At 34.5% G+C, this 18,766-nt stretch overlaps 1 protein-coding gene and 2 non-coding genes across 4 annotated transcripts; all 3 read left to right on the top strand.

Moving 5' to 3' along the window:
* The first annotated feature begins 2,723 nt into the window (after positions 1–2,723).
* On the top strand, positions 2,724–2,826 carry LOC142611458 (U6 spliceosomal RNA). The gene has a single exon (XR_012840042.1). It is a non-coding gene; the product is annotated as a U6 spliceosomal RNA (small nuclear RNA).
* A 2,333-nt stretch (positions 2,827–5,159) lies between these two features.
* On the top strand, positions 5,160–5,262 carry LOC142611456 (U6 spliceosomal RNA). Its single transcript, XR_012840040.1, has one exon. It is a non-coding gene; the product is annotated as a U6 spliceosomal RNA (small nuclear RNA).
* LOC142610666 (hydroxymethylglutaryl-CoA lyase, mitochondrial-like) lies at positions 5,166–15,907 on the top strand. 2 transcript variants are annotated; one of them, XM_075782546.1, is made up of 9 exons: positions 5,166–5,397; positions 5,856–6,037; positions 6,116–6,293; positions 6,612–6,791; positions 9,354–9,434; positions 9,524–9,687; positions 11,429–11,565; positions 13,933–14,048; positions 15,442–15,907. In XM_075782546.1, exons 2-9 carry the CDS (start codon positions 5,898–5,900, stop codon positions 15,688–15,690), a joined length of 1,245 nt encoding a protein of 414 aa, XP_075638661.1. In that variant the 5' UTR covers positions 5,166–5,397; positions 5,856–5,897; the 3' UTR covers positions 15,691–15,907. The 2 variants fall into 2 exon arrangements, with proteins under 2 accessions (XP_075638661.1, XP_075638663.1); XM_075782548.1 differs by having other exon boundaries at positions 5,372–5,397; positions 5,856–6,032.
* The last annotated feature ends 2,859 nt before the right edge of the window (positions 15,908–18,766 follow it).

Genomic DNA, 18,766 nt, shown 5'->3' with positions numbered 1-18,766 from the left:
AAATAAATATCTACTTTATACTCTAAATTGCTATTTTATCTACTTTAACAACTCCTTTCACAATACACCAAACATCTCATTTCTTATTTTTACATACAACCCAAAAATAATATAAACTATAAAAACAAATAATATATTTAAAAAAAACTATTCATCTTTATCTTTCCTCTTCCTCTCTATCTCTCTCTCTCCATAGTAACCCAAAACACTAGCCACCCACCACCGAACCACCACCCACCATCAAACTAACCACCCACCACTTAAACACCAAACAACCAACCACCATACTAACATCCCAATTCTAAACCCATATTAGCTACCCAAACCCAAATCACACCCACCACTGTCTCGCCAATCCACTACCACCCAAAATCGTGAGATTGAGAAAGCGTTAGGAATGAGGGAGAGATCTAAAGAAAGAAATGAGAGGGAGACAGAAGGGAGAGAGTCCGAAAATGAGAGGAGATAGAAGATAGAAGAGAGAGAGTTTGAAAGTATCAAAAGAGAGGGGAAACAGAAGAGAGAGAGTAAATAAAATAATATTTTTTTAGTTTTTACGTACATGCTACAATGATTCCTATATATACAAACTTACTGTTCACAATTATTAAAAAATTTTAGCAACACCCACAAGGTAAAACTCAATTTTGAGCATATGTGATTGTAAAATAGTATTATAGGGAGTTTTACACTCCCAATGCTAATGCTCAAACATTATATTATATAATAAAAGAGTAATTATTCTCATAAAATAGGTGGGGTACTTAAAAGATTTGACACTTAGGACAATTGCATAATACTTTTATAGCCAATTGTTGGAGGCAATTGCACATGAATATAGGGCAATGGGTCATGTTTATACTCATAAGTGATGCATAATGCAATTGGCGTATGTTCAAAGCACTTGAAATATAATTCTGTTTTGGAGGAAGCTCGGAATATTTAGGAATGGGTATTGCTGAGAAAAGGCTAAGGGGTAACGAGAGTAGGGTGTAATAGAGAAGATAGTCTATTTTATGAGAATAACTACTCATTATTATTATTGTTGTTGTTGTTGTTGAATATTATGATTATTATCTTCTAAGTTGTTTTTTTGTAAGGTCTCTAACAAAAAGGTTTTTTTTTTAATTAAATCTGTTAGAACATATGTGTTTCATGTTAGGAACATATGTCATCATGTATTGGCTAATCATTTGACAAAACGCACTTTACTTGTAATTGAGTAGATCTAGGATGTATTTAATACTTCAAGAAATAAGGTTTCAAGTCCAAATATTAATGTCATGCAAGTCTATTCAAAAAAACAAGAGAAGAAGTGTTGATTCATTAAAACTCAACAGCTCTCAGCAGATACCTATCTATCGAGGTTTAATGAGTCTCGACATTTCTCAACAGATTCTATCTATTGAGAATTACGAAAATCAGTTTTTTAGATCTGATTTTTGATCCATGCTTATGTATTTGTGTAGAGTTTCTTTTTTCACAATCCTAGACATATATAAGGCTTATTTTAAAAACCGTCACATAAGAAAATATAAGGAGAACACATGCAAAAAGTGACTAATGCCTTATTCTCTCTGAAAGAAGCTACTGCGTCTTTGCGCTTTAGAATTTTGTAACCTTGTGCTTCTTGATCTTTATTATTGATGAAGTGAAAAACTTTGCAGCCAACATTCTTCTTTCTCAAGTTGGTGAGTGAGTCATGTACCGAGATTTGTGCAAAGGAGTGAGTCACATACTAGGATTCATGCAAATGAGTTAGTCACGTACTAGGATCCGTGCATCAAAAGTTTTGTACAAAACCTTCCCAATACGTGGCTAACTCCTTTGCACAAATTTCAGTATGTGACTCATTCCTTTGTACGAATCCCAGTACATGACTCACTCATCAACTGGGATCCATGCATCAAATGAGTTAGTTTCGGGAAGATTTCCCCTTAAGTTTTTTTTTTTTTTTTGTGAAACTAGTTTATTTTATTGATTTCCCTGGATCATCATATCTTGTCTTATTTATTTTTTCTACTGTATGATTTTAATGTTTGTTTGTTTTAACAAGTTTTATTCATAATAAATCTAATCAATAACTTGTGTTTAAAACTTGTTAATTCTATCAATCGGGGTCTAAACTTCCCAACAAAATCAATATTTTTTTTTTTGAAATTAATCATATATTTGCATGGTACCATATTTGTAGAGTTTGACACCATTCCAATAGTTTTAATACATATGTTAATCTCGTGGCTCATCTTATATTCCTCTTGTTTGCAAGAGGGATGCCTCGCCATATTTTACGTTTTAATTTCATATATTTGGTTCTCGAGCCTGGCATAGTTAGCATGAACAAAGGTAGTAAATTGTCTTTAAATTCGAGGTTTTTTATATTGAATATATTACATATATGTCATGCATCTATTATACTTCTAAAGTTACTCATCTGTTTTTTTTCTTTTACTCTATTTTACAGAGATGATATTATATATTATTTTTATTTTTTTGGTATTGAATTGAAAAAAGAAATCATATGTTTCATTATTAAACAAAAAATAAATAAGAAATTGTGTTTGATAACTTCGTCTCTAAAGAAAGCCCACAAGGATGAGAAGGTGGATGAGTAAGTTTGGGCCTGGGCATAGCACCTGTTTTAACTTTGTGCGCGCGTCCCACATCGCAAAGAAATAGTAAAATGAAAGCATTTATATACAAACACGCAGCAAATATCAATTGTCCCTTTGGGGACATCCGATAAAATTGGAACGATACAGAGAAGATTAGCATGGCCCCTGCGCAAGGATGACACGCATAAATCGAGAAATGGTCCAAATTTTTTTCTCTCTCTTTTCAAAATTCATCGTACAAGGTAATAGTCCAATCTGGGGTGTGGGTTTAAACTTTAAAAGACAAATTTGCATGCAGTCTTTTGAGGTTTTTTTTTTTCCTATTTGTTTGTTTGAAGAAAGGTTTCGGGTTGGGTTTGTGTTTGTGCTCAAATTTGAGCCTTGATGATACTATGTGACCGAATGCAATTCTTGCAAAGCTGCCGGTTGGTGTATGGAGTGGGTTCTTTTCCCAAGCATACCAGCTATTTGATGAAATGATTGTGAGAGTCCTAAATGTGATATTTGGTCTTATGCTTCTCAAAAATGAACTGGGTTTTGCTTATAATATAGCTCATTGCTAGGTTTTAGGGGTCAAATTGGTGGTACTATGTGGCTGAGTGCAATTCTGGGTAAGCTGCCAGTTGGGGCAAGGGGTGGTTCTTTGTTAGATGAAATGATTGTGTAGTCTTGAATGTGATTTTTGGTTTTATTCTTCTGAGAAATAAACTGCGTTTGCTTAGAATATAGCTCATTGTTAGGTTTTAGGGATCAAATACCTGCCCCTGTTTGTGTGTGTGTGTGCGCTTTTTAGTTATCATTTTTCGGAATGTAAATTTGAAGGCAACTCAATCGTGAACTGGTGATTGCAGGGCTAATTTCTTGATAGTAATCAAATATGCCGCATAGAACCCGACCTATGACTGCCCTTTTGGTATTTACTGGACTCAATGTCGCTCTGGTTTCAACCATTACACCTGTCTATGATTTCGTGTGCTTTCTTCCATACTGGGAAAGAAGGGTATGTTCATTTTTATCATTCTCTATTTGCAACTGAATTATATTTGTTCCCTGCCAAAAATTAGTGTTCTACTATTGTTTCTTTTCTGTTTTTTGAACAGAGATGAAACAATTTTGGTTTGAGTGGTGATACTTCTATCATCCATCTTGCCAGTGTTATTCATGCATTATGCCAGGTCTCATATTATTTCATTAAAAAAATGAAAAAATTCCATTAACATTGAGAACAGTATTAAATGTAAGAATGCTGAAAAAATGTATTTTATTGATTCTATATGACCATATTTTCTTATGTGTGACATGACTATTTTAATTTGCATTTGGTTTACCCACCAATCAATGCAATAAGGCAAACCCAGGAAAAAAAATTTCCCCTGATTCAACTGCCAATCTGGTTTGTTATAATGTTGTAGAAAAGATCATGGTTAATTTTAGCATACATGTTCTTTAATATTGTATTGTGGCCTTTTGTTTTAATAAAACCCTTTTGCCATTGGGGAGCTGGTATTACGTATCCCCATGATATATGCACCCAATTCTCCCACCATTAGGGGTTGGGGGCATGTGGCACAGGTTTGAGGTGTTGGTGCAAAGAAATTGGGAAAACATTAGTAATTGCGGTTTACTGTTTCTGCAGAAATACGACTGCCAATAGGTTAGCAATGGCATAGAGTTAATGATACATTTGTATATGCTAGAAGAATGCTTTATGGCATTTGAAAATGTCTAAAAAGGTGCTTAAAGGTTCGACTGGTCTATGAATTAGGCTTGGCTCACCCTTTTAATCTGAAATTATCTTTACTAGTTTATAAGAACTAAAGAGATTATATAAGTCAAACTCTTAGAATTTCCTTGGGGTTTGAGGTATACCCTAGTGGTTCCAGCACTTCTTTGGGTGCTTAGGCACTGCATGATACCAAATATCTTACGTTTTACTTTCATATCTTGGGCTCTTGAGCTTGACGTAGTTAACATAAACAAAGGTGGTAAACTGTATTTAAATTCGATTATTTTTTTGTATTTAATATATTAATTTATTTCATGCATGTATTATAAATTTAAAATAATTGGGTTTATTTCTGATTCATCTATTTTTTTCATTTACTCTATTTTACAGAGATGATATTATATATTCTTTTTATTTTTTTTGGTATTAAATTCAAAAATGAAATCATATGTTTCATTATTAAACAATAAATAAATAATTATGTCTATTAACTTTGAAGGTGTTTGATACATGTATTTAAAAACATGTGTTTTGTTGTTTGAAAAGATATGTAAAAATACATGTAGATAAAAAAATGTGTAAAAATACATATAATATTATTTAAAAATATGTTTTTTTTTAAAAAAAATAGTACACCAAACAGGACCTTTGTCTTCAAAGTTCGAAGAAAGCCCACAAGGATGAGAAGGTGGGACAGTAAGTTTGGGCCTGGGCATAGCACCTACTTTAACTATTGAAGGGGTCAGTGCGAAAGTCCCACATCGCAAAGATACAGTAAAAGGATAGCATTTATATACCACACACTGCCAATGACTAATGTCCCTTCGGGGACATCCGATAAAATTGGAACGATACAGAGAAGATTAGCATGGCCCCTGCGCAAGGATGACACGCATAAATCGAGAAATGGTCCAAATTTTTTTTTTCTCTCTGTTTTTGCCCTTAGTCTCGCACTTGCTTTTACGAAAATACCCTCTCCAAACTCTATCTTCTCCGTAATTCTCCGCTGTCATTGCCACTTGGGCTTTCCTCATTGGAAACCTCTGGGCTCCCAAGGTAAGCTCTTTCCTTTTCCATTCTTGTTTGTAAAAACTTGTACTCTGAATTTGAATAAATTTTAAGCCATGCAGACAAGGTGTTCGATGAAATGCTTCTTTTTTTTATTGAACCTGTTGATTAGATGTTTCTTTGTTAAAGTTTTATTATTAGTTTCTACAAAATTATGATTTTGTTTGATTACTTCTTTTCTTATATGGGTTTTAAAATTTTGATGCTTCTATTGCTGATTTGTCATATATGTTTCTTTGCTTTTTTTATTGATTCATTGAATAATATATGCTCAGATTGTTCATAAATTTTCTTGAAAGATAAATGACAACTGGGCAAGAATGAAAATCAAATTTGCACTAAACTATGGTCTCAGAAGCCTTTTCAAGCTATGATAAGTCATAGGTTCTTGCATTATGATTTTAATGATCATTGATAAAGCATCTGTTTCTCCCTTATGTAATCAGAGGAACTAGAATCATACAAAGTCATTTTAGGCTGTTGATGCAATGCTAGCAGCAAGGGGTTTGGATAAGTTTTCGCGGAATAGCAAATTCTTGCTTGATAGGATAGTGCCAATCATGCAAATTTTGGAGGAACCGCTTGGTGTTACCAATCACTCAACGGTTGGAGCTGATACACTTGTGAGGTTTTCCTCTAGTGCTGTACTTTGTTTGATAATTCATTCTTAACAAAATAACCAAGAATTCTAGTTCATTTTTTATAGTCATGAGTGCACAAGAGAGGCATTCTTACAGAGAAAACAAACAAGCAATGTCTATCGGAGAGATATGATGAATGTGGTGCTTGCAAGCGTTGGTGGGAATTATCAGGCACTTGGTAATGCTCGTAGTGCTTTGTGTTTGGTAAATCGTCCTTATTGCACAGCGGAGTTCTCAAATAAGGTAGATGGATCTTTTATAGACTTTGTTATCTCTATGTATTGTAATTAGAGATTTTGTTGTGAGCTGTGGAGGGCAGGAGTAATAGGTTTCACATGTTCTCTAATTGTAGGATCCTTTTTTCAAGTCCTTCAACAATGAATAGGATACTTTACCAAGTTTATCTTGAGACTGTACTTCTCTAGCCTTTAATCTTGGCATGATTTGATGTTTTTAGAATATCGTGTAGTAATAATATGTCTATTTCTACATTTCATTTTTGAAATTTCATTATGGTTGTTATGGAGGTTTTATTTTCTAATACTATGTATGACACCGCAGTTTCTTAGAAGTATTCCAGGATTTGTGAAGATAGTGGAGGTTGGTCCAAGAGATGGATTGCAAAATGAGAGCAACATTGTACCCACTGCTGTAAAGGTTGAGTTGATAAAAATGCTTGTTTCTTCAGGGTTGCCTGTTGTTGAGGCCACGAGTTTTGTTTCACCAAAATGGGTACCACAGGTAAACATGAATTTTGTTGTCTATAAGAGATAATCTGCCTTGTTGTGGACTTCTTTGCTCAGGATTTATATTCTTTGATTGTTCCTTCATCTCTCTGCTGTCTTAAATACAGATTGATTGGTCTCCTTATTCTAGGAAAATCTGTTAGAAGGTTATTTCCTTTTTGTTCTTTGTAGTCTCTTACAAATTCAATTTTTCTCATTTACACAATTTTTTTTTTTGTTTATATATATATAAATTTTATGAGTCTTTATAGTTTTTGTTGTTGAGGCTTGGCATCTTATGCATTTTGATATGTTTGAGGTTTGTTTGAAATTTTTATTTATATATTTATTTGTGTAAGTAAAGAAGATTTATTAAAGAAAACATAATACCACCCACTACACAAGGTTTCTACCTAGATGGCTACAACATCAAGAAAAGTTACAGCAATCAATAAAATCTAACAAGGTAGAGTAAGTATAGCATGGTAACACTGCCATCAAGTCGAACAAAACTCATAGAAGGATCAACTTCAGCTTTGTTGTGGTCCTTTGCAAACCTTCAAGCACTTTGTTATGCTCCCTCCAAATAGTCCACATAAGACACAAACGTACAGAATTCCAAATATCGACCTTGCCATGTTTAGCAAAACTCCTTTTTCAGCATGCCAGTAAATCAAGAACTCTGTGAAGCATTATCCACTGCACCCTGAACAAGCAGAACACTGGAGACCATAACGCTCTAGCATTCTCATAGTGTAGCAATAAGTGATCACCACTCCCTGTTCTTCTTACACATTTGACACCAGACGGTGTAAATTATCCAATGTAGGAATTTGCCCCAAAGCAGTGGTCCATGTAAAGAATGCTACCTTAATATGAACTTTTGCATTCCAAATGCTCTTTTTGGGGAAAAAAATGTACATCCCCAGTATAAAACACCTAATAAAATGATTTCACCTCAAATTTATAGGTCTCCAACAAATTTGGTCTTTTACATCCCTTCTAATTTTTGCTGAATAAATGGTTTCTATAAAAGCAGTCAACATATTTATCTCCCAATCATGAAAAGCTCTTGCAAAGGTGATATTCCAGTGCATTGATATATTGTTCCAATTCATATAGTCCTCCACAGCAGCCTCCGTATCCTGAGCAATATGATACAATTTAGGGAAGGCATCTTTCAGAGCACCATTCTGACACCACCAATCAACTCAAAATCAAGCATTAGCTCCATTCCCACTTGAGAAATTTTCTCAATACACCTGGAAAAGAGAATCCGCTCCAATTGAATATACTTCCACATACAAGCACCATATCCTCCCCTACCCTTCTTTGAACACCACCCACCCCATTCACTACCATATTTAAACTCCACTGCCTTTCTCCAGAAAGCATCTTTCTCTGTGGTAAATTGCAAAACTTTAGCATTCCTTGTAGTCCCTACACATATTGACAGACTTGGATATTTCTAGTTGGGAGAGAGGCTGTGCAGGTAACGATGATTGAATTGCCTTATTAATATAGGCCTATCATGATGCTTGAAAGCTGAGTTTTCTAATCATTGAATGCTGATATCAGAACTGGGCTTATTGTTATATGATTTAACCATACGAGTAACAACTTAACTTCCATCTAGTTATGTGCCCTTGAATTGTTGTATATTCAGCTCTTGTTGCAGCTGCTACTGCCATTTTCTTGATATATCCTATTGGAAAGAGTTATTTATTTTTTATGACTCTATGCCTAACTTGCCCAGTTTTGTGAGAGGGAACAAATAAAAAAATTGTGTGCAAATGGAAACACAAAAGAGGGATGCATCCTGAATGATCTAGGGTAGCAAAAATTTAATAACCGAAAAAAGGTCAACTGAGTTTATCTTGTTGTGTGGCCCTAGGGCTGACTGTAGCACCAACTAAGTGGGATTGTAATGTTGCTAATGAAGGTCCTAAAGAGACATCTGGTCTGCAAAAAGGATTTGGGTTCAAGTAGTTTGTTATAGTGAAAGATGAAGCCCTACTTAAGTGGGGCTAGTAAGAAAACTATTAAGGATGATATAATATAATCTCTCTCTCTCCACCATTTTTTTTAATAATCTTTTACTTCTTGGCTTCTGGTAATACAATCACTTCCTTAAATTTCATGGTACTACAATCACTGGCTTAAATTTTATGCTGCTGAGTTCACATATGTCTTCAAATGTGTGACACATTAGTAGAAATAAAATAAAAAAATGTCTTTAAATCGTAGGGTTAATAATTTTTTCTTTGGTTCAAAAGTCATTTTGTTATTTCTTCTACTATACTTTATTTCACCATGATTGTATCTGTTTAGTGTTATCTCCTTTGAATACTTTACAGCATCTTTAAAAAATTGTTAGCCCCAAAAAAAAGAAAAAAAAAAAGAAGCATCTTTAAATTAAACATCTTCATTGAATGTAAAGTTGTGGTTTCTGTAATTGTATATATAGATTTGCTGTATGGACTTATGCATTCATAAATTTCATTCAATGTTTGAAGAGGGCAATCCTTCTATACAGACCAAAATGCTGCCTTTTTGAACTACTTTATTGCTGACTTAGCTAGCAGATGCAAAGGATGTAATGGAAGCAATTCGAAATGTTGAAGCTGCAAGATTTCCAGTATTAACTCCTAATCTTAAAGTAAGGTTTCTTTGGTAGAGAATCATTCAGTTATAAATTAATCAAGAATATGTATGGAGGAAATTATTCCATATTTTTCTTTCTTCTAGGGTTTTGAAGCAGCTGTTGCTGCTGGAGCCAAGGAAGTAGCCATTTTTGCCTCAGCATCTGAGGCTTTCTCAAAGTCAAATATTAACTGTAACATCAAAGATAGTCTCACTCGGTACTCTGACGTCACTCTTGCTGCTAGAAAGGTCTCAATTCCTGTTCGTGGGTATATTTTCTGACTCTTGTTAATTAATATCTTCAGAAAGTTTTGTTTTTGTTTTTTTTTGGGTGCCCTACTACCCTTAGTGTTCCAGTATCAGGTCAGTGAAAAAAATTAAAACCTGAGAAATAAGCAAAAATATTCTTCCAACCCACCTGGTTTCTTTGTACTTTTTTTTTTTTTTTTGGTATGACTTCAAATAGAATAGAATAGATGAAAATAATACGTGTGGTCAACCCTAACTAATTTGTCGAGGATCCATAGGTGACCCCAAAATTTTTGGGACTAAGGCTTTATTTGTGCTGTTGTTTTAAAGAGATTTAAACCCCTAAGAAGTGGCTCTCATAAATGTCCCGAGTATTGAAGTATCAGAAGAGGTTAGATTCCTGTAAAAGTATTGCAAGCTATTGGCACTTAATGGATGGAGAATGTTTGATCTGGCTGGTGAGAGCCTAAAGTGTCTGAGTCTTTTGAATGTATAATGCACATAATTATATATATATGTGTGTGTGTGTGTGTGTGTGTGTGTGTGTTATTTTTAGTTTTATATTATTTCCTTTCGGTTAGCTTTATCATTACTCGGCCTGGATCTTAATCTTTCAATGTTTGGATATCACGTTCAACTAGGTGTGACTCAATTAAAAAGTGTTTCAGCATTTTATGGATTTGGACTTAAGAATGATTGAAATATATCACAAATTCATACAGACTTGGAGGCCCAGAAAAAGTTTCCCATTCAAATGGCTTTGTTGATTGCATAGAGAAATATCTTTAAAATTTGGAAAAATACACATATGGAAGAGATCATCTTTGAGGCTGCTGTTGTCTGTAGAGTAATACTATTAGAGCTCCTCACTTGCGCACAAACTCATATTGTGAAAATATTTTGACATCAAACTCAACTTACTCATCCTAAATCTCTCTCTCTCTCTCTCTCTTACAGATAATGATAATTTAATTGAAAAATAGAGAAGGGAATACTCATCCCAAATTACAGATCTTTGTACAAAATCATTGGTCCAGTAATCTCAGTAAAGTCTCCAGGCAACTTGCCTTCAGATCCAAAATTAACAAGAACAAGTAGAAGCCAACCAGCCAAAAAATCTTGTTTATATTATGAATACTGCACATAACATGGTTAAAGAGCTTTCATGGTTCTCACTTCGCCACTTTGTGAATGAGCTATAGCTCAACGTACTTTCTTCTCCCATAATAATGGATGGAGGGTCAGTTGTGTAACTTACTAATAATAATAAAAACAACACTTCACCACTTTCCTTTTTTGAGCCTAACACATAATTTCAGCAAAGTGGTGATCTGAAATATTTACAATAGGAGGTGAAAATTTTTAAGTGACTGCATCCAATGACATACAGTTCACACATTTAAACAACTGTCAAAAAAAAAAAAAAATAGAACTATTGCAGTGTGGCTTAGGTGTGAGCATGTCCATCTATCTGAGACTGTCCTTACTGATTTAAAAATGTCTGCAGAAGTTCTGTTAATAGATCTATTTGTTTTTTGTTAGTAGAACCGTAATTTCCATCATTTTTTACAGTTTGATTTCACTAACTGGATCTAGCATTGTATATGGACTAATTATTAACTTTCAAAATCACTTTTTAATGTTAGAATTATGTGCTGTCTGGTTTTTGTTTCCTTTCTCTCTCTCTCTCTCTCTCAAGGAATTTAAAAACCAATTTTTTGCTAATAATGTGACAAATTTCATACTTTCTTATCTTGTTAGATACATATCATGTGTTGTGGGGTGTCCAGTGGAAGGAGTAGTACCTCCAGCTAAAGTAGCATATGTGGCTAAAGAGCTCTATGACATGGGTTGCTCTGAAATTTCCCTTGGCGATACAATTGGTGTTGGTACCCCTGGTAATCTTTAAAACAGCATTCTATTTTATCATTTTATATTGTTTTGTTGCCCGTATCAGGGTTCTAGTTTCAGACTAGTATTTCTGATTTGCATTTTTTCCCCTGTGAAAGGCTAAGAAAACCATTAAACAACATTTATATAGATAAACAAAAAGCTCCTAGCCCAGAAATTACTATTTGTTACTGATTGAACCCTAAGCCTACACCTTTGAAGTACTCGTATGTGAAATGGGTTCAGCTATGGCTGTTGTGTACAGTAGATCTGAAAATCAATGATGTGGGGAAGAGGAAGGGAGAGCAAAGGACATTAAGAACTTAAGAACATAACCATGAACTTGAATTGCAAGCTGGTGCAGCACCTCCTTTGAAAGGATTTCTTAGACACCACATACTGTTGAGAATTGAATGGTTTCTATGAAGGGAGGTATCACAAAGAATGAAAACATCAAAAACTTGAGAATTTCATCATGAACTTGAATTTTGGGCCTTTTTGCACCTCCATGCTTTGAGGAATAAGATGGAGATAAATAATATGACCCATTAGGCTGAAGGAAACTCAGAAAATCTGTGTTTTAACTTTTTTTCTTTCTTTGATTGGTAAATAACTCACACATCCATAGAACTTGAACATGAGACCTAACCCACTACTCCATACATATGCGAGATGGTTGACCATTTGACCCTAATTCCATTGCAATGGATGGCACCAATTCATGGCAGCCATCTAGGGGTCTACAAGGCTGACCAGCCAATGCAGAACGCCACATCCTTAGATGTCTACATTGTCTGGCTGCCCTTTTGAATCAGATTTATAGCTGAGAGCATTGTTAAGTAAATTTAATTATTATTATTTTGAATAATTATTACAACAATTGGGGGAGGGGGGATTTGAAGCCTAGTTCTCCTTATAAGAGAGGCCAGACACAATGCCACTAAGCTACAAGGACAAAGTAAAATTAATTCTAAGTCTAGGAAGCAAGTAACTCACAAGTAGCTTAGCAGCTAGTGTTTCTTCATCAAGTATTCTTTGTGGCAGCTGCTACATTGATTGAAAGCTGCTCTTTTATGCAATCTAGTATCTAATGAGATACGTGACCTAGTAACTTGTGTGTCATTTCAACCTAGAAGCTTGTGAGTACTTCCTCCACTAGAAATCATAAAGAGTGCGTTCCTATACTATGAACAGATGAATTTTGATGTTGGAAGTTACTTTGAGCCCCTACATTTCTATTTTACTTTCTCTATTCTTTGATTCTTCATAAATCTCCCAATCCCTTTTTTTTCTTTCTTGTTAAAATTTTCAGAACTTGTTTGTTATCATTTCTTCAATCTGAATCTTGGCTAGATTTGGTTTTTTATGAAATGATTCTGATTTAAAAAAAAAAAAAAAAATTATATAATGCACAATATAATTTAACTATGCAGAATTTTTACTTGCAAATTTTTATTTATTTATAGATGGAATTATTTATAGGTAAAATGAGTACCTATAGTAATATAAATGGTGTTATTAATTTTAGATATGTTTTCAAACATATTGATTATTGTTATTCATTTTGAAAAACCTAAAATAAACATAATTTATGCCTAGTTTTTTTAAAATATACCTTAAAATAAATATTGATTAATTAATTAATTGCCGTATGGCTGCTCAATCGTGTCCTAGTTTTTCAAGAATGTCGTGTCATGTTGTGTGATGTCCTGTGTTGTGTTGGTGTCAATGCTTCAGAGATGGATGGTAGATTGAGGAAATTTGACATGGTACTCTCATTAACAGAAGGATCGTTTTAGTAGATTGGTATTGCATGTGTAGGTGCAATGGCGAGAGTGTGGATCATATTCTGCTGCAATGTGATGTTGCATATGCTATATGGACCCATGTTTCTTTTCCATTCTTGGGTTTTAAGGGGTTCTACCAAGGGGTGCTGTTGATCTTCTATCTAATTGGAACGAATTGTTTGAAAAAAAGAATAGTTGTTTTGTTTGGAACCTGGTCCCCTTACATCTTCTGTGGGTATTGTGGAGAGAAAAGAATCATGGCACTTTTGAGGATGTGAAAACCTTGATGGTTCGACTGAATATTCTTTTCACTACCTAGATTATTGTTGAGTCCTAGTAATACCTCATCTATTGCGGATTTCAGTTTTTCTCTCATTTCAATCATAATGTATACTTTGTATTTTTTAAGCCATCTTATGTAGTATTAAAATTATCATTTTTACTTGTTAAAATTTTTTTGAACTGAAGTATACACTAATACGAGCTAATCATGTTTGATTTACTGTTAACTTGCATGTGTTACTATTTTTTTATCTAGTACACTTAACTTTTTTTTATTTTACCTTGTGTATATCTTTATCTTTCCAGGTACTGTTATTCCAATGCTTGAAGCTGTTATCGATGTTGTCCCTGTTGATAGGCTTGCTGTCCACTTTCATGACACTTACGGGCAAGCTCTGTCAAATATTCTAGTATCTCTACAGGTAAGCATTTATAGCATCTTCATTTCTGCATATGATAAGAATCAATTGTTTGGGTGCTGATTATATTATTATGCCATCAGTTTCAATGCCATGTAAGAAAAGACAAGTTAAAATAAGCTAGGATACAAGTAAACTCTAACTAACTTCAAAACTAAAAGAAAAGATGTCTTCAATACAGGTATAATAATTTGTTAATAACATTGAAAATAAAACAGAATAGGATAATATGTTACAATAGAATAATATGTTTAGGCTGAGAGAGTTCCTAACCGAATAGATAAAATAAACACTTAAAAAGTAAAAAATAATAATAAATAAAGAAACTAGTAGCTTCAAAAATCTTGGACCTTGGCAACCTTGGCCTTGAGTTTTTCCTTTCCTAATTGGTGAGGCGAAGTGTCTCTCTCCTGGCTTCGTCCTCACGTTACTGCTTGAGGAACATGAGCTTGACTTTGTGGATGTACTTCTTAATTGACCTGCTTAGCATAGTCACAGCGGAGCAAGTGAGAAAGAGTGCTCTGATGAGCAATTGAGCACACTGATCAAAGCTGATCTAGCTTAGTGATGGTTAATCTTTGTGGCTGGAATGCAGAGAGAGAGAGAGAGAGAGAGAGAGAGAGGGAGAGAGAGAGATAGAGCTGATAGTTGAGGGTAGGAAAGGCTTGATCTATGTGTTGCGACAGTCCAGGGACACGCATGCAGCTGTGTTCGTGTGCGTAGATATGGAGAGGTTTTTGCCTTATCTGTGCTTCTTAGGTGGTTATCTTGTTTTGTCAGAGGTTGTTCTTTCTTGTGAACTACTTGTGTACTTGGGTGTTTTCCCCTTGACATATTTTCTTATTAATGAATACATATGTGTGTGCACATGTGCATGTGGTTACAGTTTTATTTTTTTTGTGCTCAAAATCCTACAAATTAATTGAGTAAAGGCCCTTTTTAGCTTATCCTAGTTTGTGGACTCCAGCCAACCTCACATATCCTAGTTTGGTTGACCAAAAATTTATCAAGTCTCCAAGTTGTTTACTTGGGTGTTTTCCCCTTGACATATTTTCTTATTAATGAATACATATGTGTGTGCACATGTGCATGTGGTTACAGTTTTTTTTTTTTTTGTGCTCAAAATCCTACAAATTAATTGAGTAAAGGCCCGTTTTAGCTTATCCTAGTTTTTGGACTCCAGCAAACCTCACATGTCCTAGTTTAGTTGACCAAAAATTTATCAAGTCTACAAGTTGTTTGTCCTGGCTGCGGCACAAGTTTATACAAAATATAAACTTGCAATTTTCAGTTGGCTACATTTCCAAACTTATTACTAAATGCTTGCAAAATGTAATGAAATGTGATTATTTCGTGAAACTTAATGTTATTTTGTTAAATTTGTATTATTTCACAGATGGGGATCAGTACAGTGGATTCATCAGTTTCTGGTCTTGGGGGTTGCCCTTATGCCAAGGGTGCATCTGGAAATGTTGCAACTGAGGATGTTGTTTACATGCTACATGGACTTGGTGTGAAAACCAATGTGAATCTTGGGAAGCTCATGTTGGCTGGGGATTTTATCTCTAAGCATTTGGGACGTCCATCTGGTTCAAAAACAGCGGTTGCCTTGAGTAAAGCCACATCTCATGCCTCCAAGCTATGAGGTACTAAGCTCTAGATCATGTTACATCTCCCCATTTTGTAAACAAGTTTTATTTCTGTACACATCCTACTTGGGGATTGTAATAAACATGTTCTAAACTTCTCAAAAAAGAAAGAAAGTAATAAGCATGTTTTGCACTTCGGTTCCTTACTGTACTTTCTAAGATAAATTCATTAATTGTTGCAGTTGCACCAATAATGCACATGTTGTTACTTGCTAAGTTAATGGATGTCTACTACTCGTAGGTTAGATTATTAATATTATTATTAATGATAAGTTACATATGCATTTAGTGAGACTTTGAACTCACAACTTTACCCCTCCACCCATATTTGATTATGGGATATTAATAGTATATAGTATTGCTGTTACTCAAGATTGTTGCAAATACAACCACCAATGACTTCTGTAGCCATTTTTCAATTTTGTTAGATATTTGGTGTAACTATTTACGATGACCATAAGTTTAATTGAACTTGTGACCTTTTTTTTCTTCACTTCTGGAACGTATATATAGCTTGTTTGGATAGAGGGGGAGGGACGGGGAGCAAGGGGGAGTAGAGTAGATTTGTCTAGATCTCTTTTTCGACAATAAAAGAGTTAATCAATTGAGCTAATTAAAATTGGCTTGAAATTATGCACCGAATGCCAAATGCCTAGTAAGGGAGAGGAATGTGTGACTCAATGCACTGTGTTTGAGATTTAGCAAAAAATTAAAAAAGAAAAAGCAAAAGCAAAAAAGGGGGCTGCATTTGAGATTGAGCTTAGTACATATTTTTTTAAAAGTTCACTTCTTCTAATAAGCATGATAGTATATTTTTTCATAACTTTTTTTTTAACGAAATAAATCAACGAAAATAAGTTTATTTTTTTTTATATATTTTATTTGCTAATTAAAATTTAGAGGATTTAATTTAATTCAAGCAGAATTATTTAGATAGAATTTTCAATAGAAGTTAATCTATCAGCGTACAAACCAGAGTAAACTAGACGCTACTCAATCCGCTGGCACTTTTGCTTTGCCAGTGCATTAGCTTTCTAGGTTCCTGAAGGGACTGGTGCATAATAGGATTTTCATTGGTCTAAGTCCAAGCACTCAACTGCTCTTCATTAGAAGTACAAGTTTTCCCCTATTCTCTCTAGTTAGATCAACATTTATTGCAAAATTGCGACTAAACACCTTTGCTCCAGCCTTTAGGAAAAAAAGAAAAAAGACTAATGAATAAATGACTTAGAAATGACCAACATTACTATTTTTAACCATTGTCCAAGTGGGTTGTCAAAATCCAGTACAAAAAGTGGAAAACCATCCACATACGTTGGATATTGGATATTTCTCATATTTTCAACCTTGGCCCTCTAATGTTATTTAAAGCTAAAGGGACCAAGAGGAGCACTAGAACATTATCTTATCTCATCCCATAATACACATCAAGAAACAACCAAGAACCAAGCACCATAACCATCGTCCCCAAACAGAAAATCCATGACATCTTCTTGTTCACAGCACAAAACACCTAAGAAAAATCTTCTTCCGCACACAATCTCTTTCTACCTCACTTTACCTCACTAAAAGCCCTTCAAGTGTTAGTCTATAATGTTTAAGCTGGCAAATCGTGAACAAAATTCTAAGTCTTTTATGTTTTTAAAGTCTAATTCAAGTTCAAGACCCAAGTGTCATAAGAGAAAAGCATTTACTGGATTCTTGACACCACACCTTTGTCGACAGCTAGTCGATTAATTGAGATTAATCTCAATAGCTATTCAATTGATCGAGAATCATGATACTTGACACTTGCCCATTATGTCAACCCATGAGTTGGAATTCGAGCCTACTTCCTAGAGTGTAAAATATTAATGGGTCATCAGTTGTCAACCAAACACGAGAAGAGAGAACCTTTCATGTATACATAAGGTTTGTACCTTCTCTCTCAAGTTTACAAACATACTGAAGACACAAAAGTGAATTTGAAGAATGGTATAGCTGTTGTGCTGGCAAAATCTAGAATAAGAGGAGTTCAATTGGGTTGAATCTGTGTATAGTCACGACAATAAATTTTAATTGTAGATAGCAATAGAAGTTTGCCCTTTGAATTTTACTTGGTGGATTTTTGTCTTGGGTTAGGGCTAAACCCTCAATGTGTTTTTACTCTTGTGCTCAGCTGGTCACACTTTCTCTCGCCAATCACACTCAAGTTTGCCCTTTGAACCAAAAGTTTTATTGCTAAACTTGTACTAGTTTACAAATATCTTATCGCTGGACTTGTATTGTATTATTTTCTTGGAATTTCATGACTGAATTTATAAATTTCCTTTTAGACTTTGATAGTTGGATTCATGATAATTATTCTTTCTCTACCTCCGAATTTGAAAATTGTTTTAATTGTTGAACTCGTGTTAATTCACTATTGCCCCCGAGAGGGGTGGCCTGGTGGTTGGGATCTGTGAATTAGATTTGTGGTCTCTAGTTCGAGCCCGAGCAAGTACTTAGGGAGGAATTTGGGTATCCCTGCTGAGTAGCCCCTGATTACAAGCTCTTTCGAGATGCTAGGGTGAGGTCTGTGGTCACTTAAGACTGCAGTAGTTATGACTCAATCCAACATTCTCTAATGGGGAGTGCCTCTATGGTCACTCCTAGAGGGGTGAGCCATAGTGGTCTCCCCCGCCCCCTCTTTTTGTTCATAAAAAAAAATGCTAATTCACCATTAGCCTACTGTTTGGTGGGTTCCATTACCCTTCTTTTATTATTAGATATGTATTGCTTCACTAGTACTTCACTACTCAACTCATTATTTCCAAAAATAGAAAAGAAAAAAAAAAGATTTGTAATTGGAAATTTACTATTCTTTTTTCATTTACTGTTGGACTTTTGCTATTTATTTTATTATTGATATGATTAAAGCTCCTCTATCGTTTCTTTTTCCTTAGATTTTGGGTTTTGTTTTTAATGTAGCCGTAAAAGTGCATTAGTAGCCATTGATCTTCTTTGAGTTGGTGTTGACTGTTGAGTTTTGAGCTCGACTCCTAAAACAAACTCAAATCTAACAAGGCTAATACTCCAACAATGGACACGTCG

The sequence above is a fragment of the Castanea sativa genome, chromosome 9 (assembly GCF_040712315.1).
Source record: "Castanea sativa cultivar Marrone di Chiusa Pesio chromosome 9, ASM4071231v1".
Lineage (NCBI taxonomy): Eukaryota > Viridiplantae > Streptophyta > Magnoliopsida > Fagales > Fagaceae > Castanea > Castanea sativa.
Note: the sequence above shows the minus strand (reverse complement) of the source record. Positions and strands in the feature narration are given on the sequence as shown.